This window comes from Hermetia illucens, chromosome 6 (genome assembly GCF_905115235.1).
Source record: "Hermetia illucens chromosome 6, iHerIll2.2.curated.20191125, whole genome shotgun sequence".
Lineage (NCBI taxonomy): Eukaryota > Metazoa > Arthropoda > Insecta > Diptera > Stratiomyidae > Hermetia > Hermetia illucens.
In genome coordinates this window covers 97,230,586-97,252,381 of record NC_051854.1, presented here as the reverse complement: position 1 = coordinate 97,252,381, position 21,796 = coordinate 97,230,586, and the positions used below count along the sequence as shown (strand labels likewise).

The 21,796-nt window shown below is 45.8% G+C and overlaps 2 protein-coding genes across 5 annotated transcripts in view; both read left to right on the top strand.

Moving 5' to 3' along the window:
- The window catches only part of LOC119659447 (chorion peroxidase), a 36,636-nt gene extending 32,738 nt beyond the window's left edge, over window positions 1-3,898 (top strand). The window contains exons 9-10 of the mRNA XM_038067531.1: window positions 3,410-3,723; window positions 3,777-3,898. Of these exons, the coding sequence (XP_037923459.1) occupies window positions 3,410-3,723; window positions 3,777-3,837 (375 nt within the window). The 3' untranslated portion in view covers window positions 3,838-3,898. The remainder of the gene's footprint in view (window positions 1-3,409; window positions 3,724-3,776) is intronic.
- Window positions 3,899-8,898: 5,000 nt separating this feature from the next.
- The window catches only part of LOC119660448 (afadin), a 110,881-nt gene continuing 97,983 nt past the window's right edge, over window positions 8,899-21,796 (top strand). For 2 of the 4 annotated variants that reach the window (XM_038069004.1, XM_038069001.1), the window contains exon 1: window positions 8,942-9,446. The gene's annotated coding sequence lies outside the window, so the exon portion shown is untranslated. Of the gene's footprint in view, window positions 9,447-21,796 lie in introns of all 4 variants that reach the window. The other 2 variants (XM_038069007.1, XM_038069005.1) reach the window with 2 other exon arrangements.

The window sequence follows — 21,796 nt, the reverse complement described above, 5'->3', positions numbered from 1 at the left end:
TTAGCGACTCTTAGTCTTTTCAAGGGCAAATCTGGAAACCTTATGATCGGCAAGCATTAGAGCCCCTAGATTTTTGTCATGGAATTTAGATATGGGCGCATAATCGTCACCTAGCCTAGTAACTAGTCCAAATCGCTGGCTGTGTCCGCAGATTTTCGGATAATTATTGCGACTAGATGGCCACCAAATGCTTTCGCAAACATATTTGTGTCCTCCAGGAGCCATAGAAAAGTTTGGATCACCAGGAGCCATATGGGCGTGGTGCCTCGGTTTGTAAATAAAAATAACCCTTCACATCACGCTCGCTAATTGGAATATAAGTGTATTCTGAGCATGCACGGTATATATTCCGAATATGAAGATCTAGGACATACATTCCTTCCATTACTAAAATAGGAATGATGACATTCAGGTCCGCAAACTTATATTTGTGGTAGAAATTAAATACCCGGTTTACTCGCCCAAGTGATACTACTTTGCATGCCAGAGTCCAGTCCCCCCGTTGAATTTTGAATGCTACCTAAGAAGTGGACTCTAAGTTAATGGTTTGTCGTTTCTTCTTCACTTTCTGTGTACCTCCAGCTCTATAGTCATATCCAAATTTGAGATGGATAGGTGATGTATCTAATATTACAAAAGTGATATCACATTACCATCACCGAATGTGATCCAAAACTAACAACATTACCGCATCACCTAGCATTACCGCATCATCCAATATTATCGCATTACGAAGCATCATCACATTACCAAGCATCATCGTATCACCTAGCATCATCACATTATAAAAGTGATGTTGTAATATGGCTTCAGCTAACATTAGTGCCCTTCGTAGTACAAGTCGCGTCGGCAGTTGTTGGCATGGCTTTAGGCTGGCTTCGAGCTGGTTTTTTCGGCTGGTTTCGGGCTAACTTTGGGCTTACTTAGATTGACTTCACCTGGCTTTGGGCTAGAAAATGATCTCGGATGCATGTGGATATGGGAATTGCAAAATTTTGGCTTCAAGTTATTGATTTGTAATGTTACGGATTGGAATCAATGTCGGCTGGCGTTGATCTACGTAATATTTCCTAGAACAGGCGGCCGAATATCTAGTACTGATATTGCCTATCAGTTGAAAATCTGTTCTCTCGGCTGCCCTTGATCTGAAAAGTTGGTTTTGATTTTGTGTGTGGTAGACAAACTTTAATTATGCCAAATAAAGATAACATCAAGTCTCTTCGCAAAAATGTCCGTATCGGTGCTAATCAACAGCTGAAACATACTTCATAGCTCGGTTGAGGAGTATCCTTCTCGTTCTCCTATTTTTGCCAAATCTGTCTATTATCCTTCTACGTATTTAGTAGTACTTCGTGAGCCAATCGTTTTTGCTTTTGCCAGTAAAGTTTAGCCCTATACATATTATGCGGTATACACCTATCGACTCAACGCGAATCTTACTGCCTTACTCCTTTAGGCTAGATCATCTGAAGATCGAAAATGCTTCGATTTACCGCAGATACTCCGGATGATTCTTTTTCCTCAATTTTGGCACAATCCAGGGGTTCTGGTCGATCCCGAGTTTGCCCGGAGGCGTTTTCCCCGGAAGCCTAGCGTAAACATGATCCATATGTGGCAGAAAACAAGACGTGACGGGCTTTCCCGCAGGCAATCATGTACGACAGTAACATAAATTGATAGTAGGGAAATTGCATTGATAGACCTCTTTACAAATGCCGACCTAGACCCGGCGCTAACTGTTCCACCGCTAATGATGATGAAGGCGTGGTCAAAGGTGGAGCAAAAGTAATCTCTCTATCGGCAAACGGTATAACTTTTGCAAATGGCCTCAATTGTCCATTCGGTTTTTGGCATTTGTGAAGCAAACAAACGCAAAATAGAAATCGACAAGCGTCGTCGACTGTGTTGGCACGGTGTTAATTTCGTCGCAGCTTTCCTGGCCGTCCGACACCTACTGGACAAACACTGCGACGTTTGGCCACTAGCCTAGAAGAAACTGAGACAACACGACATGTTCCCAAGGCTGACCGGTTCCGCAGCAGCCGTTCTACTGAGAATATCGCTGCTGTTGCCCAAGATGTCAAAGAGGGGCCCGAAACATTGACCAGACGACGTGCAATTGGGTATTAGCCGGCGGTCCTTATCCAAAATTTTGGTGGTAGATTTGAAAATATTCCCTTACAAAATGAGACAGTGCATCAGCTGTTAGCTGTTGACCGCCAAACGTGTCTAACCTACAACGGTGCACACTGCTCAATCCACAACTGATATTGGGGATTCTGGATATCACTGACCGGCCAATTCACCCGATTTGACTATTCCAGACTTCTTTTTATGCGATTTTTTTAAGTCGCAGGTTTACCTCAACAAACCTCAGACTCATGAAACCCTTCATGCGAAAGCGAAAACCTATCGCCCCAAGTTCTGGCAGGGGTGATGATCATCAACTCTCGTGGTGACCACTTGGCCGATGCCATTTTCTCGACTTGATGGATTAATTTTTAAAGGATTAAATAGGCAAGTTTCACAAGTAGAACCAAAGTTTTCCAAAAAAAAAAAAAATTACAACAAAAGAACATCGGGTGATTCCTTTTGTCCCACTTTGTAGTTCTTATCGAGAAAATTTTATTGCGCCAATTATAAAGAGTTTCAGCTAATTTTTTGGCTCATTAGGATTAGGAGTTCCTCCTTATATTCTCCATCCCTTGGTTCGCTCTAGCGGTGGGACCAACCTCGAATCGAATTAAGGTCACTGTGTGCCACTAGTGAGAGACACGTAGGCTGTGCCATATTTTAGGGCACAGGACCTAACCAAAATCAGGATCAGAAGTGACGTTTTTACTCTTCAATGAGACAACAGGACTCAGTCCTCTAGGTTCTTACTTCAGCTCCACCGAAAAGTGACAGTTTTCCTCTGTTAAGCCTGACGAGAAGAGGTGGGCAAATTCCTTCCAACCCGGAGTTTCCTAGGTGATCCAGAATCGAAATTTCAATGAAAATAGGGATAATAAAGGGTTTGGGGGGGGGGGGCGTTTAGGGAAATAAATAATGTACGCGAGCATGTAAACTTCATTTTGGTGTTAATTGGGGAGGGGCTTTATTAAACTCCGTATTATCGAGCGGTCCTAGCCTCAACTATCTCTATATGTTTTTTTTTTCATAAAGTACGAGTGACAATAAAAACCAGAAGAAACGTCAGACAAAGACTACTCCTCAGATGCTGTATCATATCTGCCCATATTAAGTGTGAATTATATTCAGGCCAAAAACCGTCTTATAACCGCTTTCAGGGAAAACGTGGGCCAGCATCTGGCGAAATTCCTCAATCCTGGACGGAACATAGCAAAAGTTTAGATAAACCAGTCATAGAAACTTTCCAGAAATTAATGGATTTTTTTTCCTTCAACAGATGGCATCCAGGCTCCGCCTAGTCTATAGGCACCCGGACGACGTTGATTTGTGGGTTGGCGGCCTTCTTGAAGATCCTTTCCAAGACGCCGTTGTCGGCCAGTTATTCGTCGAAATCATTGCTGAACAATTTTCACGTTTCAAAAGAGGTGATCGATATTTTTACAGCAATCATCCAAAAATCAACCCAGGATATCTGACTCCTTGCCAATTACGGGAAATTCGCAAAGTTACGTTAGCCCGCATCATCTGTGATAATATTGAACCTATCGTAAATATTCAACCGTTTGCATTTTTAACCGGAGAATTTCCAGGGTAAGGATTAAGGACATTATCTTAGACGAAACTGACTTCTCTCTTCTCTACAGGAACCAACCAGTGAAGTGCCAGAACATACCGAAAGTTGACTTTTCATGCTGGAAATCATAAGTACAATTGAAACGTGAGAGAAGGTTTTGTGGTTGCTCCCAAATAAAAGTCTATTCGAATATCCTGTTTGTTTTACTTAGATTTTGCCAACCTCAAATCATCGTAAAAAGGAGATATCCTGGGCGAGAAATACCTCAAATGCTGAGCCTTACGTCCAACATATACGAATCAGGCCCCACCTTCCAATGAAGATAGCAATGAACCAAAGTCTTAAAAAATGAAAGAAAAAACCCAGAGTTGACGGCAAACCTTATACTTCATAGTCGGAAAATTTAAAAAAGTCAATTATTCAAGTCCGTCAGAACCTAAGTTCAGTTTCATAAATGTAACCACTGACACACACTTGAGGTCTGACAGCCTAGAGAGAATCTGGACCACCGTAATCTTACATGCATTCGCGTGCGCCTGACCCAAAAAATTTTGATATAGGGCCTTGTTATAGACGCTCTAAATCCTCCTTGAGTAGTGCGAGAAAATTCCGCCTCTGACATTCATCAGCGGAATGCAGACTGTGTCCACCAAGGGACTGCCAAGAACCCGCCTGGCCAGTCCGAAAACAACCCCCCATGACCCGGAACTCAAAGGAGGGTGATTTAGTACATACAACTGAGACTGCTCAGTGCGTCCCCACACTGAACCACAGATCTGAAGGATGTGGGCACTGAGTAAAAATCCCTAATGGCAGCCTGACTATTGAAGACAATGATTATTACGCTTCGAGATCCGATCATGCCCCAGTCATCGGCAGGCTTCTAGTGTCGCCAACACCTCCACCTGGAATGAACTGGCGAATCCTGAAAGACCATACGACTCAGCTGCACTGTGTGTATCCGAGAAACCTCAGCACGTACTGCACAGACCATTTTTGATCCGTCGGTGAAGAATATTGTATCATAACTTTGCATAACATCGTCAGTCCCCCACTCTAAACTAGTTAGTGCACAGCTACACCAGATTTAATAAGAAATCACATTGAGGGCATCTGCTAAACAGGACTACAGACTTCTTGCTCAGCACCTGTCACTACACAATAGAGCCGTGTGTTAGGATGAAAAGAATCACAGCTGTGTACATCCGGAGAGCCGCCCTCGACCGAAAACCCCATTTTCTTATAAAGATCCCCCTAGGCGCAAAAGGCTATACAGACCTTCTTAACCCTCGGTTCTATGTTACACTTAAAACTAAGGATCACACGCAGATACTCTATATTGGAAGAAAGCCGATCTGTCATCTTAATACCGACCACTTTTTATGCTTGACAGTGCTGGGAAAGTGCTCGAAAAGTTCATCCGAAATAAGCTCGTTGAAACGACACGTACTACTGGAGAGTTGTCCCCACAGCAGTTCGATTGTAAAGTAGGGACATCCACAGTTGATGTCCAAAAGGGCATCAAGACATGGCAAACCTTCTATGTATTGGAGGACCGTGAAAATCGCAGAGCTCCGGAAGGAGTGACACAAGCTCCGCCGCTTAACATGACGTCTAAGCGACCGGGAGGAGGCATGCATCATAATGACGGGGCAAAATCATCCAAAAGGGGACTCCGCAGCGCAATAAATAAAAGCAAAACTCGCTGCTGGCAATATCTGGTCGAAGAGGTGAGTGAGAACCCGTGGGGATTGGTAACCCGAAAAATCGGGGCTCTGCGGAAACCCTGTTCACTTAAGACCGAGCAGATGGACCGCATTGTAAGGGCATTATTCCCAGCCACCCTATCTAGGATGATGACGTCGGCGTGGAGAGCGCGGAGGACTCTCCACTTTTCTATATAGAAGAGTTGGAACAGGCAATTCTCTCTATGAAAAGCAAGAAGGCGCCAGGACTCGATGGTATTCCAGCAGAGGTACACAAACTGGTATTCCAACACCGGTCAGACCGAATGCTTGACGCATTCAACGCTTGTCAGAAAGAGGGCACTTTCCTGGTCGTTGGAAGGTGGCGAGACTTGCGCTGATCCACAAAGAGAAAGGCGATCCCGAGTTGCCGTCTTCATACCGCCCACTTGACAATGCTGGAAAAGCGCTCGGAAAGCCCAATAACAGTAGACTTGCTGAAGCAATGCGCGGTGCCGGAGACTTATCTCCCCGGCAGCTCGGTTTTAGAGCGGGGAGATCTACTGTTGATGCCGTCACGCAAGTTGTGGATGCCGTTCGGCAGGCGAGGCACATAGCGCCGAACTCGACGGGTGGTGCTCCTCGTAACGCTTGGCGTCAGAAACGCATACATAACCGAGGTCGCACTGTAGCAGGCGGGAACGGAGAACATGTATATCACCTTACATGGCTTACATGACACACGGCTAATCAACTTCTCCAGGAAAGCTAAAACATCTGACGTTCCTCATCTCAGCGAAAAAAGTACACGCTTTGGGACAGTTCACCAACCCTCCATTTTCCCAGCTCGGGGAACTGTGACGGTTGGAAGGAAGTCCTTGATGCGGCCCTACCACCAGTGGGACTTACAGGGTGGACAACTGGAGAGTGTCTGATCAGTGGCCTTTCTAGATCACAATCTTCAGTCTAAGCCTTGCTGTAGAGGAAGATCGACTGGAGGACAAGTAATTAAAAAGCAACTCCTCGGTGGGGAAAAGCGAACAGGAGTCGAAGGTCGAGGCTCTGGAAAAGGCATTCGGAGCCTCGTCCAAAATCTCATGCTCTGTAAAATACAGTAGAAAGATATCGCTCCATGGTGGAAGATCAGTTCTACCTCAGGAAGTTTACCAGTGGGGTCTTCAATAACTGCCACAGGCACAAATACTGGCATCAATATAAGCACTGCCTGAAGAGGTATAAGTCGCCCATGAAGACTGACATTAAAAGGTCCTGCCTGAACTTTTGTCATCACCATCATCAACGGTGCACCAACCAGTATCTGGTCTGGGTCTACCTTAGTAAGGAACTCCTGCCATACTGGTTTTGCGCCGATGTCTATCAACTCAATAGCCCTAAAACTGTCTGGCGTCCTGGCCTACGCCATCGCTCCACGTCTTCTTTTTGTACCATAGATACTGCCCTTATAGGCTTTCTGGACTGGTGCATCTCCACTCATACGGATTTTATCCACAACCTGTCGCTCATAAATTTCAATTCCGCTTTTCTGTTAGGGGAAGTTGCACTACGTCCTCCAGCGCGGCCCCACCTGCTCCAAGAGTTTCGACAAACCTCCTTGTGTTCACTTTCGGGATGTTCCATGCACAGAAAGAGCGCATTGAAATCACCCCCGACCAAGATCCCCCCATCTGTGCCTTTAGAAAGCGTCCTCCAAAGCATAAAGCCTGCATCGAGAGTTCGGCATCGTCTCATTCAGCGTAAGATATCTCGTCGGCTTAATAAGCAGAGCTGGCGGTCTAGTCCTCCTTCGTGTCCCCACCTTTTCTTTTAGTGCTCCGTCTTCTGCTTCTGCTTCGTGTTCGCCTTAATTTTAGGCAGAGGTTTTTCCAATGGCGCGACGTGTTGTGGTCTCTTGTTCCTCTTCGCCTTCTCCTTTTGAGCCCTGGAGAATACCTAAGTGAAGTCTCCTTCAGAAGTCCCTTCCTTCTTTCGTTTTTTCCCCAGTTCGCTCTGCAAGGGGCTGTCTACGATCCGTTTGGCACTCGTAGTGTTCTCGTCGGCAGGCGCAGTTGTTTCTGCATCCTGTCGATTTTCTCTTACTCTCCATGTCCACTTATAATATGCAATCTTGTCCAGGAGCTCATCCAGTTCCATTAGCCAATTTTTCACCCCTTTGCTGACGTTTCGCATATCGCATCCCGCGCATTACTTAATAAGCCCTTTTTCTTAAGCTTACGCCAGAGTAGTCGACAGCCCTCCCACTCGGTTTGTATTCGAAACCATTTGGTTAGTTTCGGCAGTTTCTACTGTCTCTTTCCGCAATTATAGCATTGCGTGATATGGTCTGGGTTCCTGTCTCCGTTGCAAGTGCCGCATCACTTTGCAAGTCCTTCTCGCCGTCTGCGCGTCCCGATGTCTCGTAGGGTATTTCAGCTCTTGATGCATCCTTCGCTGAACACTGGGGCGAGCTGCGCATTTTCGTGCTGCGAATAAACGCAGCCAGCTCACTCTCCACTTCCACTATCTCCTCGTTTGATTTGTTTTTGTTCGCCATTTAAATTGTTTAGCAGCGCAACGTGTGCAAGGGAGCGGGCCGCAATAGTCAGGAACGGGTATACCCTCGGGGACAAAGCCCCTACCCCAGTTCCCCGAGGCCTAACCTACGATTAGCTGATCCCGGAACTCATGGACGGATCAGTGCTTGCTCGAAGCAATGCGGTTTTTACAATATTATCGTTGACGTTGTTGCCAGCCCTTACTCTCATGCTGCGCAAAAGCTGACTTGATTTCTAGTCTCCAAACTCAATGTCCGTCAATAGACCCCGCAGCTCGCCGTCCACGGAGCACGCATATGTACTAACTAAAGGATTCTTAAGAGTATCGTACTTATGCTCATCGGGGGATTCTCCACGATATCCGCGGATGTTCAACGAGAACGTTCTGATTTATTACCAAGTTTATGTCGTTGCCATGTTGGGTCGGTACAAATTCAAGGGATAAGAAACTTATCTTAGAGTAGTAGCGAACCTAAAAGAATCATATACATTTTGGTATAAACTGGGGAAAGGAAAATCACCTCATTTAATGTATGAACCACTTACAGAAACATCGAAATGGTCTGATTGAAATCTCAATTTAGCATAGTATCCAACCAACCGTGTCAAATTAAAGCATGAACAAAAACCAGTTCCATCTAGTCGAGGCACCCTGGGCGGAATCAACGCGACCTTATCCAAGGGGTGAATCCAATCGGGAACATGCATCTATAAGACAACCAGCATGAACAAAAACCCGTTCCACTCAGCCTGGGCGCATCTGACTGAATCTTTGGATAAAATAACGCCTAAAACTGGCAGTTGACCGTTGGCATTGTCCCGAATAACGATGAAACCCTTCAAGTGCAAATAACGTCAATTTACGTACAAAACAACACAGCCCGAAACACAATTAGTGGAAATCACTGTTCCTACACAAATTCCTATTCCAAGAAATCGCAATTCTTCCTCCGACTTAGCGTCATTTCATAGTTACCCTGTCCTGAACACACCTATCATCATTTCAACGATCGAAGCGCCAGTCTGCGCTCTGCGTCAGTTTAAATAAGAACGCCGAGTTGTTGAATTCGTTGTCGGGTCGCTGCGCGTGTTAATTACTGAATTTCCAGCGGAAATACTTGGAAAAAATTAGTGGAAATATTAGAAGGGGAAAGTAGAACGCGAGTGACAGGTGCTGGTGTACAATTTACTGGGAATTTTGCGTAATTAACCCTGCAATTAGCGAAAACATAATCATCATTTACTTGTTGGGCCGTCAATCATCAAATGCAACCAGTGGAAGTGTGTGCGTGCTAGAGTGAGGTGGACAGTGTTTAGTGCAAGTGCTGGGCCGCTGGCCAGACAGAGATGACAGCAGCCACCAACCACTGGATTTTCGAATTGAATGCGGACCTGGGATTGAACGTCAAGAACGCAAACGTAACTGGATTTCAGATTTGAATTGAATTGGATTCATGTCGTCGTCGCGAATGCCTTCTCCTCGTTAATAGACCGGACTAAAAGGTAATAAGATAACGACGAGACAAAGCCTGGAGCGAAGCGGGCTCTACCGGGCCCGGGGCCCTGCTCGCAGTCGCGCTAAATTCCATCACGGGAACTCACCTTTGCTTTTGTTGTTGCTTTCTCGCCTGCGAATATCATGCACGGCACTCGGGGCTGACTTTTTGTACGGTTTGCACGCATTGTCTTTACCCTGGCCACGGAGCACAAAGAAAGGTAGAGCCGCGACGGCAGCCCGACAAGCCGAGGAACGCGAAACTTGGGATTGCGCCTCGCCAGGCAAGGTCAGAAGTGTCTTTATGGTATTTGCGTCGCGGAAGGTGCCCAGTGTTGACGGGGTGGCGCGGGAGTTGTTTGCCTTTACCTGCCCCGTTCGGGGCAGTGCTGGCGTCCCGCATATTCTCCTTGAAGTCGGCAAGGAAAAAGCCAGAGCATGACCTGGAGAATCTAATTCATTGGCCCGCGCAACCCTGCCGCCAACTTCGCATTCCCTCAAGGGAAACCTGCGGTCGTCTGCAAACCTCCGCTCAGGTAACGGGTCGCGACTTAAACTGGCTGCGTGACGTCGTCATCTCCGCCATCGTGACGGCGTTTTCACTTTGCGATTCTTAAGAATCCAAAGATTGCGAATTGCAATTCGATGACGAATCTAAGCGCGCTGGGCCTTACACTCAGCCGAGCCGCTGTTGCCATATTTTCGCGCCGCCCGCCGCTGGCCGATTTGGAAATCCGCCGTGTCACAAACGTACCGATTGGGTGAACAATAAACTGCGGAGCGGACGAGAGTGGCTGACACCCGCCCGCCTGTTGTGGGTTTTGTGTTTTGATTGCTTATGCAAATTCGCGACGCCGGCTCGCTGGCTATGCTACGCTCATCGATCGTCTTGTCTTCAGGTGAAGTGATGAGTGTTCCCTTTCTGTTCCTGGAATTGATGGAACTGACGCTGCCCTACCTTCCCTTATCTGTTCCACAGTCACATTTCTGGCGCCGATGTAATTAGAGATTAGCACTCGGACTTCAATAGTCGATAAAACCTGTTGACTATTTACTCAGCTCGATTGGGTCTGGGCTAAACATTGATAAGAATTATTCAGTGCAAAAACGGTGCTGATAACCGTAATTGGAGCCACCCGAATTTCGATTGTATCGTTTCTGCTGGGCAGGGCAAAGTACGCTGAGGTGGAATTATGCAACGACGCTGCATTGTGGACGAATACGTGGAGTAATGAACTCTGCATGATACTAGGAAGGTTGCGGTGTGACTTACATTCATTTGTCTTTCTTACTGAAAACGAGTGAGGGTGGAAAGTCCCCACAAATAAGACTATCTTCTTCTGGCGAGCTCAGTAGGTCAATAGGTCATTGCTTCGTCTGCCGGGTTGCGCTCTCCGCTCTTTTTACGTTTTGTGTGAAACAAAACCTTATTAAAATCGAATTAATGTCTGTCTGTCTGGTTTTTTTTGTGAAGAGGTGGAAATCTTGGCCTGGACACGCCAGAGTGGGGGATTTTTACCCGCTGAAACCACCTCCGACTCCCCTCCTGCCCCGTTGAACCTCCATCACGGAGCGGTGTTGGCTCAGTTTAGCCTCTTTTTTTTTTCTATGCGCGCCTTCCTCACCTCTTCCGCTTTTCGCAGCTCGCCCTAGATGAGTTGATCCCATCCCAATCCTTCTGCGATGTTAGCATTATATTCACCACATTTTCCGGTGCCAGTGCTTCATCTAAAGTTTCCTCTAGGTTTCTCCTTTCGTCTCTCTGTATCTCGGACAGTGGAGGAATATGTGCTGTGGGTCCTCGGGGACTCCCTCGCAGTTTCGACAATTGGGCGAATTGTCCAATTGGAACATGTAGAGGTACTAGCGATATCTCCCATGCCCCGACAGAAACTAGGTGAGATTATAATTAATCTGGTAGAGATCCGCCTGTGTGTCCGCCTATCCTTTCCCGAATAGTCCTAACGCTCCTGCCATTTATTTACAGATCTCTTCCTCTTGACGTTCTTCGTCTCCGAAAATGGAGAGACTCACTTCAGATTGTACGAGGTTAGACAATTAAGAAATGAGACTGATTCCATAAAAACCGTATATTTAAAAATTCTACAACTCTGCCATCCCCTTCAAAGTAGTCCCCTCTTCGTAACATTTCTGGAACGCTTCGACTGGGATGTCCGCGAGTCACGGCCGCTTGGATGTCCGTAATTGACTCAAAATGGGTTCCTTTTGGCCACCGATTTTGTTCTAGGGAACAAAAAAAGTCACAGGGTGACATATCATATTGATCAAGGAGCGTGGGGTCGTTTTCCACTTGTTCCAAACAGTTTCTTCGACGGTCAAGCTGCTTTTGCTGTTCAGAAAGGTTCTTTGAAACCATCTTCGCGCACAACTTTTTCATCCCGAAATCGCCTCTTAAAATTTGTCTATTTCACGGTTCATACCCAGTTCCGAGGCCAATATTCGAACTGCTAATCGCCGATCTCCACGGATTAGGGCGCTCATTCGCGTCAGCCCGCACCTCGACCGGTCTCCCGCTCCGCGTCTCGTCTTCCATGCTTTCACGCCCCTCCTTAAACTCTTTATGCCATCGAAACACTTGGACACGACTAAGAGCACTGTCCCCATGCACTTCTACAATTTTAGCGTATGTTTCCGAAGCTGTTTCGCCCAATATGGCGCGAAATTTTATCGCGATGCGTTGTTCGTTTCTCCATTTTCGTGACGAGCACCACCAACACACGTCTACTCAACACGACACAGCAGGCGAACTAAACAAGCTAGAGCGATGGTAAATATATCAATGGAGATATCGGGAAAGGGGAGGGAATTTGAAGGTTGCAGGTTTACCACAAGCGTGGCAATAAAATCAGTCTCATTACTTAATTGTCTAACCTTGTATACACTCGTCAACTCATCCGTCAAGATGTCAATTGGCATCATTTCGGAGATGACGAATGCAGTCTAATCTGAGACCGTTCTGAAGGCATAGCACACCCTTAGGCTTGTCCTCCTATAGACCACACTCAGTTTATGATCATTACATGATGTGCGAAATGCCTTTTCTCAAATAGGGACAAACAAGTAGGAGCTCATCACCCTGGCAATAAGTAGCCTGCAAGTATACCGTGGTCCTTCCAAATTCGGTATTAGCCAGGGCTCAACTTCGTTTCTATCATCACTAGCAAGTATTCGATGGTCGACTTGGAAGTGATTATGTGGTTGCCGATTCAAATTCGGGCGTAATTTCGCTTCTGGCGGTTTGTGATGAGGACCGCTTCCGTGTTTTCCTCCGCAAATGACAGTCCGGCGCTTTCTAACCAGGCCTTAACAACACTGATTGCTTCGCGAGAGTATAACTCAGTATCCTCTAGATGCTTTGCGACTACAACCAATGTTATATATTTAGCGTAATCGCCACCGTGGCCTCCTCCGGAACCGGAAGGTTAAGTACACCATTGTACATAAAGTTCCACAGTTGTACAAGTTAATGCAATGCGTGGGGTATCTTACGCATTGGATTATATCCATCCAATCTAATAGTCAAGGCTTCTATGATGGTGTTGAAAGCTCCCTCTATATCCAAGAAGGCAGCTAGGATATACTGTTTGTACTGCAGTGACTGCTCCACCGTGCCAATTACCTCGTGGAGAGAGATTTCTGTGGATTTGCCTTTGAGGTAGGCATGCTATAATATGACGATAGAAAGGCTTTCTCTCTATAATCGTTCTTAAGTGGATTTTCAGAACGCGCTCTAGGGTCTCCAGCACGAAAGAGGTGAGGCTGATTGATCGAAAGTCCTTCGCGGATTCATGGCCGCGCCTGCCTGCTTTCGGTATAAAAATCACTCGTGCGCGTCTCCAGGACTGTGGTACGTATAATAAAGAGATACAGCTTCGGTAAATCTCAATAAGCCAAGGCACAATCCTCTCCTGTGGTTTCATAATGCCAGTCATACCCGGAGATTGATATGCGGAGAAGTTGTTTTTATGTCCCAGCCAATCTTATCCTCGGTAATTATCGATTTGATAGTTTCGCGCGGATGGGATGACCACAAACCCTCCAAGCAAGACTCTGGCTCACAGTCCTGCGCGTTTGACCCAGCAGCTCTAAGGTTTCACCAGAACCTTCCATCCAGGAGTCTTCCGACTTTCTAGGGAAGGATGGACTCTTATGCTCCTTGTGTGTGTGTGTGTATGTATGGTGGGGGAGAAGCTACAGCTTCTGAGCACTCAGGCCATGTTGGCCCATTGTACTCGCTTCCCCCGTCCAACGGAATATTCCGGATTCGTTAACGTATCGCAGGATTTCCGTTAGTGGATGTGATGCTACCCGTCGCAATTGGAGGACATCGGCACCAAAGATCTGATGCGTCCATAGGCGGGGCATTCACATAGGAAATGCTCCGTGGATTCCGCTTCCCCATTACAGGAGGGACACGTATCATTTTCGGTAATTCCTATTCTGAACATATGCCCAGCTAGTGAATTATGGCCTGTCAGAATGCCCACAATACACCTGCAAGTCCTCCTGCTTTTCGACAGGATAAACTTTGCGGTACGTATGTTGGGTTCTGGCAGGAAAAGTTTGGTGTGTCGAGTAGCATTTAAGCTCTGCCACCTGTCATTATAGGAAACTTGTTCCCAGTTTTTGAAAACAGATTTAGCCAATGCTACTGATACCCCAATTGCTGGCTCCGGTCCCGGCATAGGGAGATTGACCCCTCTTTCGCTAAAGCGTCCGAGATTTCATTTCCCTCTATGCCACAGTGACCAGGTACCCAGAGTAGTTCCACCGTATTGAATCTAGAGATAGAGTTCAAACGGTTTCTGCATTCCTGAACGATTTTCGAGGTGATCAAAGGACTGCTCAATGCCCTCAGTGCAACTTGACTGTCACTGCAGATTGCGATGCGCCTGCTCTTCAACCGCTCGTCAATCACCCAGTTTGCCACCCTTAGGATCGCATAAACTTCGGCTTGAAAAACCGTTGCATATTGTCCCAAAGGAAAAACCCACTTCTCGTTTTTATTCGAGAGGTAGACTCCGGCTCCAGAACCCTCTTCTGTTTTTGAGCCATCGGTGTAGAAGACTTCCGTATATCCCGCCACACATTCCTCTGGGTCTTCCCAGTCCTCTCTACGCTTCAGGGTAACTACATATGTTCTACTAAACAGATGTATGGGGACACGAGAATCGGAAGGCATTGTAAGAACTGGATTCACTCCTCCCAGTAACTCTTCCAATGCTCTGTGCCCCCCACATCCGTTGTTTTCCCATAGATCTAATCGAATTAGCCTATGAGCTGCTCTCATTGCAGTGCTTTGAATAAATATATCCAGTGGCTGCAAATTGAGTAGTGCATTCAGAGCTGCGCCGGATGTCGTGCTAATGGCACCAGTGATACCCAGACAACTGTTCTGTATATCCACATTACCACATGAGGCCTGAATCCCCATGTCGAGGCAAAGGTCCGTCTGCACAGCCCATAAGCTGTGAGAGCTCGTTTCATTCTTTACCTCTACATGTTTGTTCCAAAGAAGTTTTTTATTAGAGTGACCCCCAGATATTTCACTTCTTCGCAGAGTTGAAGGGTAGTACCCCTCATCTCAGGGAGACAAAGTCCATCCAGTTTTTTCCTTTTTGTGAGTAAAACTATTGTGGTTTTATTTGGATTAACTGACAAACCATGTCTAAGACACCAGCTGTCTATCAAATCAACGGTACGCTGTATATTCCTACACACCGTTCCAAGATCCCGATCAATAGCAAGTACAGCCACGTCATCAGCATAAGCTTGAGCGTGTATTGGCAAATTTTGCAGTTCGCATAGCAGTGAGTCGATCAGCATACTCCACAGAAGCGGCGAAAGCACACCTCCTTGGGGGCAGCCCTTCGTCGCTTTAGTAGTCAGGTAGCGATCGACCCCTACCTCAGCGCACAACAATCTTTGCGTTAGCATAGCATGGATCCACTTAATTAAAGCATCATCAACAACATGCGCTCTGGCGGCATCACAAAGTTTTTGAAAAGGCGCACAGTCAAAAGCCCCTTCAATGTCCACGAACACCCCCATCGCGTACTCACCATTCAATGTTTTTGACCAAAGAATGAAGAGCAGACTCACAGGACTTTCCACGTTGGTAAGCATGTTGGTTTTCACTAAGTGGGTATGACCTAAGTGCGTTTCCACGAATGTGACGCTCCACCAGTCTCTCCAAACCATTCAGCAAGAATGAAGTCAAGCTGATCTGTCTGAAGTTCTTTGGATTAGAATAGTCATCTTTCCCAGGTTTCGGTATGAAAACTACCTTAACCTGTTGCCAAGAAGAAGGCACGTAGCCGAGAGCAAGACATCCTCGAAAAATATTTCTTAGAGGTCGCTCTAAATGCTCCATACCCTCCTTTAGCATTGCCGGATAGATGCCATCCATGCCAGGTGCTTTGAAATGTTCAAAGGACAGTATGGCAGCTCTCACCTTTTCATGGGTAACAACCGCTTTCGCAGTGTTCCAGTTCCCCTTGCAACGCTTGCGTTTTGAAGGGGTTGCAAGAACCGTCAACTCTCTCCCTACCACTTCTCTCACCCGTTCTCCCGGGTGGTGTACTTCCAGGAGGGTCTGTACTGAGTCTAGTCTGGAGCTCGTGAAAGTACCGTCGGGTTTTCTAAGAGAATCCAACTTGGCCGACTCATCCCTTTTGAGGACTCTGCACAGCCTTGACGTCTCCCTTTCGCCTTCCAGTTCCTCACAGTACGCTCTAAAGGAGTCTCGTTTCGAGCACCTCACAAGCCTCTTATATTCACCTTGTGAGTTCCTGAAATTTAACCAGTTTTCCTCCTTGTTACTTTTGCAAGCACGATTTAGAAGTCGCCTGGTTGATTTCCTGAGTTTTGCAGTTCTCGGTTCCACCAAGGAACCGTTTTACCGCTTTGGCCCCGGGAAATAGGACAAGCCTCTTCATAACACTCTAAAAGTGTGCCGTTCAGAGTTTTCAATTCATCTTCCAGCACCAAAGGAGTCCTTAGTCGCCTAGGGAACTGTACTTTATTGCCAAGAAGTTCATTGAACTTTGCCCAGTCCGTCTTCCTAGGGTTCCGTCTTTGTGCTGCAGACTGTTCGCCCGCAATAGTCAGATTGAATTCTAGATATCGGTGATGAGACCTCGTCTAGCACTCGCCAGTGTGTAATCAACTCTAACAATTTTGGGGTACAGATTGTTAGGTCAATTACTTCGCTTCTTCTCGGTCCCACGAACGTAGGGGCGCACCCTACGTTTGCAGTCATAAGACCAGCTGAAGTGATGAAATCAAATAGCTTCTCTCCTCTTGGATTGCATTTGCTACTGCCCCAACAAATATGTTGAGCATTCGCATCGCAACCTATTAAGAGTTCGAGACCACTTGATTCTGCATACGCCACCAGATCCCTAAGTTCTTGCGTCTGTGGAGAATACAAAGAATCGTAGGGTAAATAAGCGGAGGCAACTATGATGTTTTTCCTCTAGCCATTTATTTGGTATTGTATGATGACCGTAGCTAAGTCCTGGGAACATCATCTTGACATCAGGACGCAAGCTCTCGGTCTTATGGATCTTTCGTCGTAGAAGATCCTAGCCCCCTTTACTGATCCAATGCCACAGATTTTGTTAAATCGAACCCACGGTTCTTGCACCAGAAAGATATGGGGAAACCCTGCAGCTTTGTCATTCTCGCTGCCAACAGGTAGGAGGGAGCTTTGGCATGCTGCAGGTGGATTTGACCAATCTTTATGTTTTTCGACATAAACTTAGTCTATTGTTGCTGACAGAAGAGTCTGGTGCGTCCAGTGTGGATCTTACCGGGGTTTCCAGTTTATCCCCACCTTCCGCCGGAGATTCCGCTTCCTTGTGTCCGATTTCTCTGGGCGTTACCGCGCTTCGTGGTACAGCCACGTCCATGTCTTCATTCCCAAGGTGCTTCATCTTCCTTCGCAGTGCTTTCTTCTGCCGTCGGCTTCGGGCCTTTCCAGGTTCACGGTGTCCGGATCGCTTGGATCCATTTCCACACACCGGCGTTAAACCAGTAGCGTCCACGTCACCAGCTTCCCGTTCTTCCGCTCTTCCTGGTAAGGATGAAGGAGAAGGTTCTGACAGGCAGAATTCAGCCGTAGTCGGATTTCCAGTTTCTCCCAATTTGAAAGTTTCCGTACTTTCCTTTCTGTCTAACTTCGCCGTAGGCACCAGGTACAAACTTTCCACTGAGTCGGAAAGCATGCCTTCTACAGATTGATCTGTAGGCGAGTATGAATGTGGTGAGGCCTCCAAAATCCGCGCCTCGGCCGCGACATGATTGCTCATGGTCGCGGGTGGATCTGTGTCTGTGACTTCTTACCACTTGGAGAGTTTAAATCCATCGTTTCCATATTCATATTTTTGGACACCCTTAGTGTAGTAGTAAACTACTACAGGCTCCCCCACCACGACAAGGTGGTGTCCGAGGGGGAGCTTATGCTCCTTAGACAGAATCTTACTAAGCTTCGCAGATTCGTTGGTGCTTTCGATGTTCTGTCCAACCAAGACCGCCTCTTGGGGATCTTGATGGCCGATTGGTACTTCTTCAGGCAAATATTGCTGCCAATATTTATGTCTGTAGCAGATGTTGAAGATTTCCTTGGTCAGTTTCCTGAGGCTGGAGAAATCTTTATTCCACCATGGTGGCCGTGTCTTCTTGCTGTACTTTGTAAGGTACGCGACTATAAAGGCGATATCGAATGCCTTTTCTAACTGTGATCGGAGAAGGATCTCTGGTTAGACATTCTCCACTCCTCCGTTCTAAGAATCCCATTGTCGATTATCAGGGTGATATCAAGGATCCCCTCCCAACCATCACAGTCCTCCAAACTGGGGAAATGGATGGTTGGGGTACTGGATCTATTACACACCGATAGGTATAAAGTCATAATAAATTCAAAGAATGACTCACCTCTTTCGTTGATTTCCAAGCTGCCCCAAAGCGTATGCCTTGCATTGGCGTCGCAGCCTATCAACAGGTTGGCCTTCTTTGTTGATATAGTGCTCGTCAAATGCTGTAGTTCTTCTGGCGGAGCTGATCGGTCGTGAGTCATGTAAGCCGAGGAAATATACACGTTCTCTGCCCCCCTGCTCCAGTTTGACCACGACTAGGTCGCTGGAACTCAGGTTCAGACACAGAAAAACGTGCAGACTCTTTAGCCTTTGTCCCGGTCGGCAGTGGGGTTGGCTCGTCTTGATTGAATGCGCCATATTTGTCGATGATAGACTTGGAATCGAGAGGCTCTCAAATCAACCGTATCGTATCAATAACAAGGATTCAAGGGAGAGCCACTCCTTTTTGTTGTGGTCGTTCAATATTTTTAAATCTTGTCGGATTGCTTTTATCTCGGTTTTCGCTTCCCGTGTGGTATAGCATGAGTTACTTCAACTATTGACTGGGAAATAGGTCTCCCTTCCAGAACCTGCTTCCCTCATTTTAGGAAAAAAAAATTCATTCCCATGGAAAACTCTGGTTCCATCAATGTCACAACAATCCCATGCTTGTAACATTAATTCCTGTAAAAATGTTTTAATCCTGTGTCCAGAAAATACACAGAATGAATAACGTTAATCCTCTAACAAAGGATATACGCACAGTTCACGTAACATTGTTCAGAAATGCGGACCTAAAAGTAATAAATTGATGAATGCTGCATTTACTGGACAAAACTCAGTCAAACGGAAGTTGTAAAAGTATTAGAGGATTACCAAGGATGCTTGGCCTACATTCATACTTAACCATGAAAAATTCGATTTCAATACGTTTCGAAATTCCATTCGGGACCATTTTCTCGTATTTTGAGGATTTTTCTATGCGAGTAATGCCATTCCGTTTTCTTAGATGAAACTACTCTGGTTATCCCACAGTTGCTTATTGTAAATTGGATTTCGTCCCCGAAATCGAGTTTCTAGTTTACCTCGAATCATAACCCAGATAGGAATTTCCAAGTACACTGACCCCGTTCTCGGTTTGACGTGATATTACTTGCAATTTAGCAGTTGAACATCGGTGTGTCGCCAATCTTTCAATCTTTAATTTTTCAATATGTTTACAAGTAGCACCCACGTTCATGTCGGACGGTCACCTCGGCATTTCAGTTCATTTCCACGCAGCCCAATTCCATAAGCAACGAAACTGATTCGAAAAACTGCAAAGTTCGCGTGATGATATCATTACCTACAACCTTAAAACTAGCACAAAGAAAATATGCTAAATACGCTCTCAACAAAGATGTATCTTAACTAGACCACTTTATAGTTGGCTGACATAAAATTCCGTAGTCAATGAGTGCGGTATGATGTGTACTCAAGCCTGGGAAGTGTGAAATTAAAAATGCATTAGGAGAGCCAAGTATGGTGAATGCAACCCCGTGGCTCATGGAGCTGCTTAAGGTCATTGAAAGCACCGGAATTTCCGCTCACTATCTCGCCCGACAACTTACTGTTTTATATAATGTTTGACTGATTGCGTATCTTCCAACCGTAGCCGTATTTGCGGAGGCAGGAAGCTAATAATAAAGACAACATAATTATCTGCAAAAATACACATCTTGTATTTACGCGAAAATGAAAACAATTTATTCATGATAGTCTATACCAACAAGACCGGGGCAATATTTTAGAGCTAACTTTGATGAGTATTCGGCTACAAACTTTATTCAAATGACTCTAGTGAGTCTGGGAATGGAAGTCAGGGGAATAAAATCAACTGGAAAATATTCATCTGCATGAATCATCGCAGATATGTGTGATGAGGACGTTGTGAAATTATTAGTTCTGGTTTGTTAAAGATTAAATGGACTATCTGAGCGGTTGTTAGTTTACAGGCGCAATTATAGAACGTAATGTACCTGGCAAATATTTGAGCCTTATCGGGCATATACGTTGGCATGAATTAGAAGTACGATGCACGCTAATTGAGTTAACATCTTGCTCTCGTTTGAAGTGGATTCGGTATGTCTTGAATCCACTTGAAATAAGTTGCTTTAGTTTTGAATTCGATTAATATAGACTTTTCCTTTAGCAGAGGTACGCAACGTAAACTCAGAAAACGAGGAACTGCTTGGAAATGTCTAATAATGCACCAAACCTCACGGGTTCTTCGAATTTACGGACATGGTAATCTTCACCAACGGTTCATTCATGGAAGAGGGATTAAGTTGGCCTAGAACTTCGGAAAAACGACAACCATATTTCGAACGCAGATATACAGGATACCTGAGGAGGTCGCACTCATGTTGTTCATCTAACCTTACCTATCCATGTGAAAGAAGTCGTAATTTGCCAGCGAAACGTTCTACAAGAGCCAATTGTCTCGAACCATAGGCCAGCTATGTGGGAAGGAAACAACCTTTCTGATAGCATAATCAGTCCCGACTAAGATTAGAAGCAGAGTTGGGCAAAGTCATCATGATTATGATTAAGACTACAATCTGGAAGTGGGCATGATTAAATGATTACGCAATTGTTGCCATGATTACAATTCTTCTTCATTTTCTCTAGCCTTTGTCCCGTTCACAAATGGCGTCGGCTCGTCGTGATCAGTTTCGCCATTTGGTACTATCAAATGCCTGATCTGATGATCAATCGCGAGGCTTTCAAATCCCCATCCAGCGTATCAAGCCACCGTTGTTTCGGCCGGCATTTTGGCCATTTACCATCGACTTCGATGTTCAGACCAATCTTGGCAAGTGAATTCTCGTTATTGCGAATTACCTCACCATACCATCGAAGACGCCTCTCTCGCATTTTTTTCACGATCGGTACACTTCATATCGGTTGTCCTCATTTCGGATCTGATCAAAACATGTCACGCCACTAGTCGAACGCAACATCTTCGTCTCCATTACCGCAAGACCCCGTTCATTGTCTTTTATAGTCGGCCAACACTCAGAACCATACAGAGCGACAGAACGGACGACATTTCCGTAAATTTTAAATTTAAGACGTTCGTTCATACATTAATCACATAGAACACTAATTGTGGAACGCCACTTCATCCAGGTTGCGCTAATGCGTGAAACAATTTCATAATGCACTTCTCCATTGAATAGCAGCACTGACGCGGGATATTTAAATCGCTCAGTTCTGGGCAGGTCACTACCCCCGACAGTAATTGTGCCTATTTCTGGGGATTAATTGTCAAAAATTCAGTTTTATTCAGATTCAATCTAAGAGCGTGTTGCACGAGGGGTTATGCCATTTTTGGACATGTTGCTTGCGATCACTTTTGCTATTAAACGTTAGAAGAACATCATCTGCATTAAGTAGTGTATAGGACGTTGGATGTCCCGTGTGACGGGCCCATAATA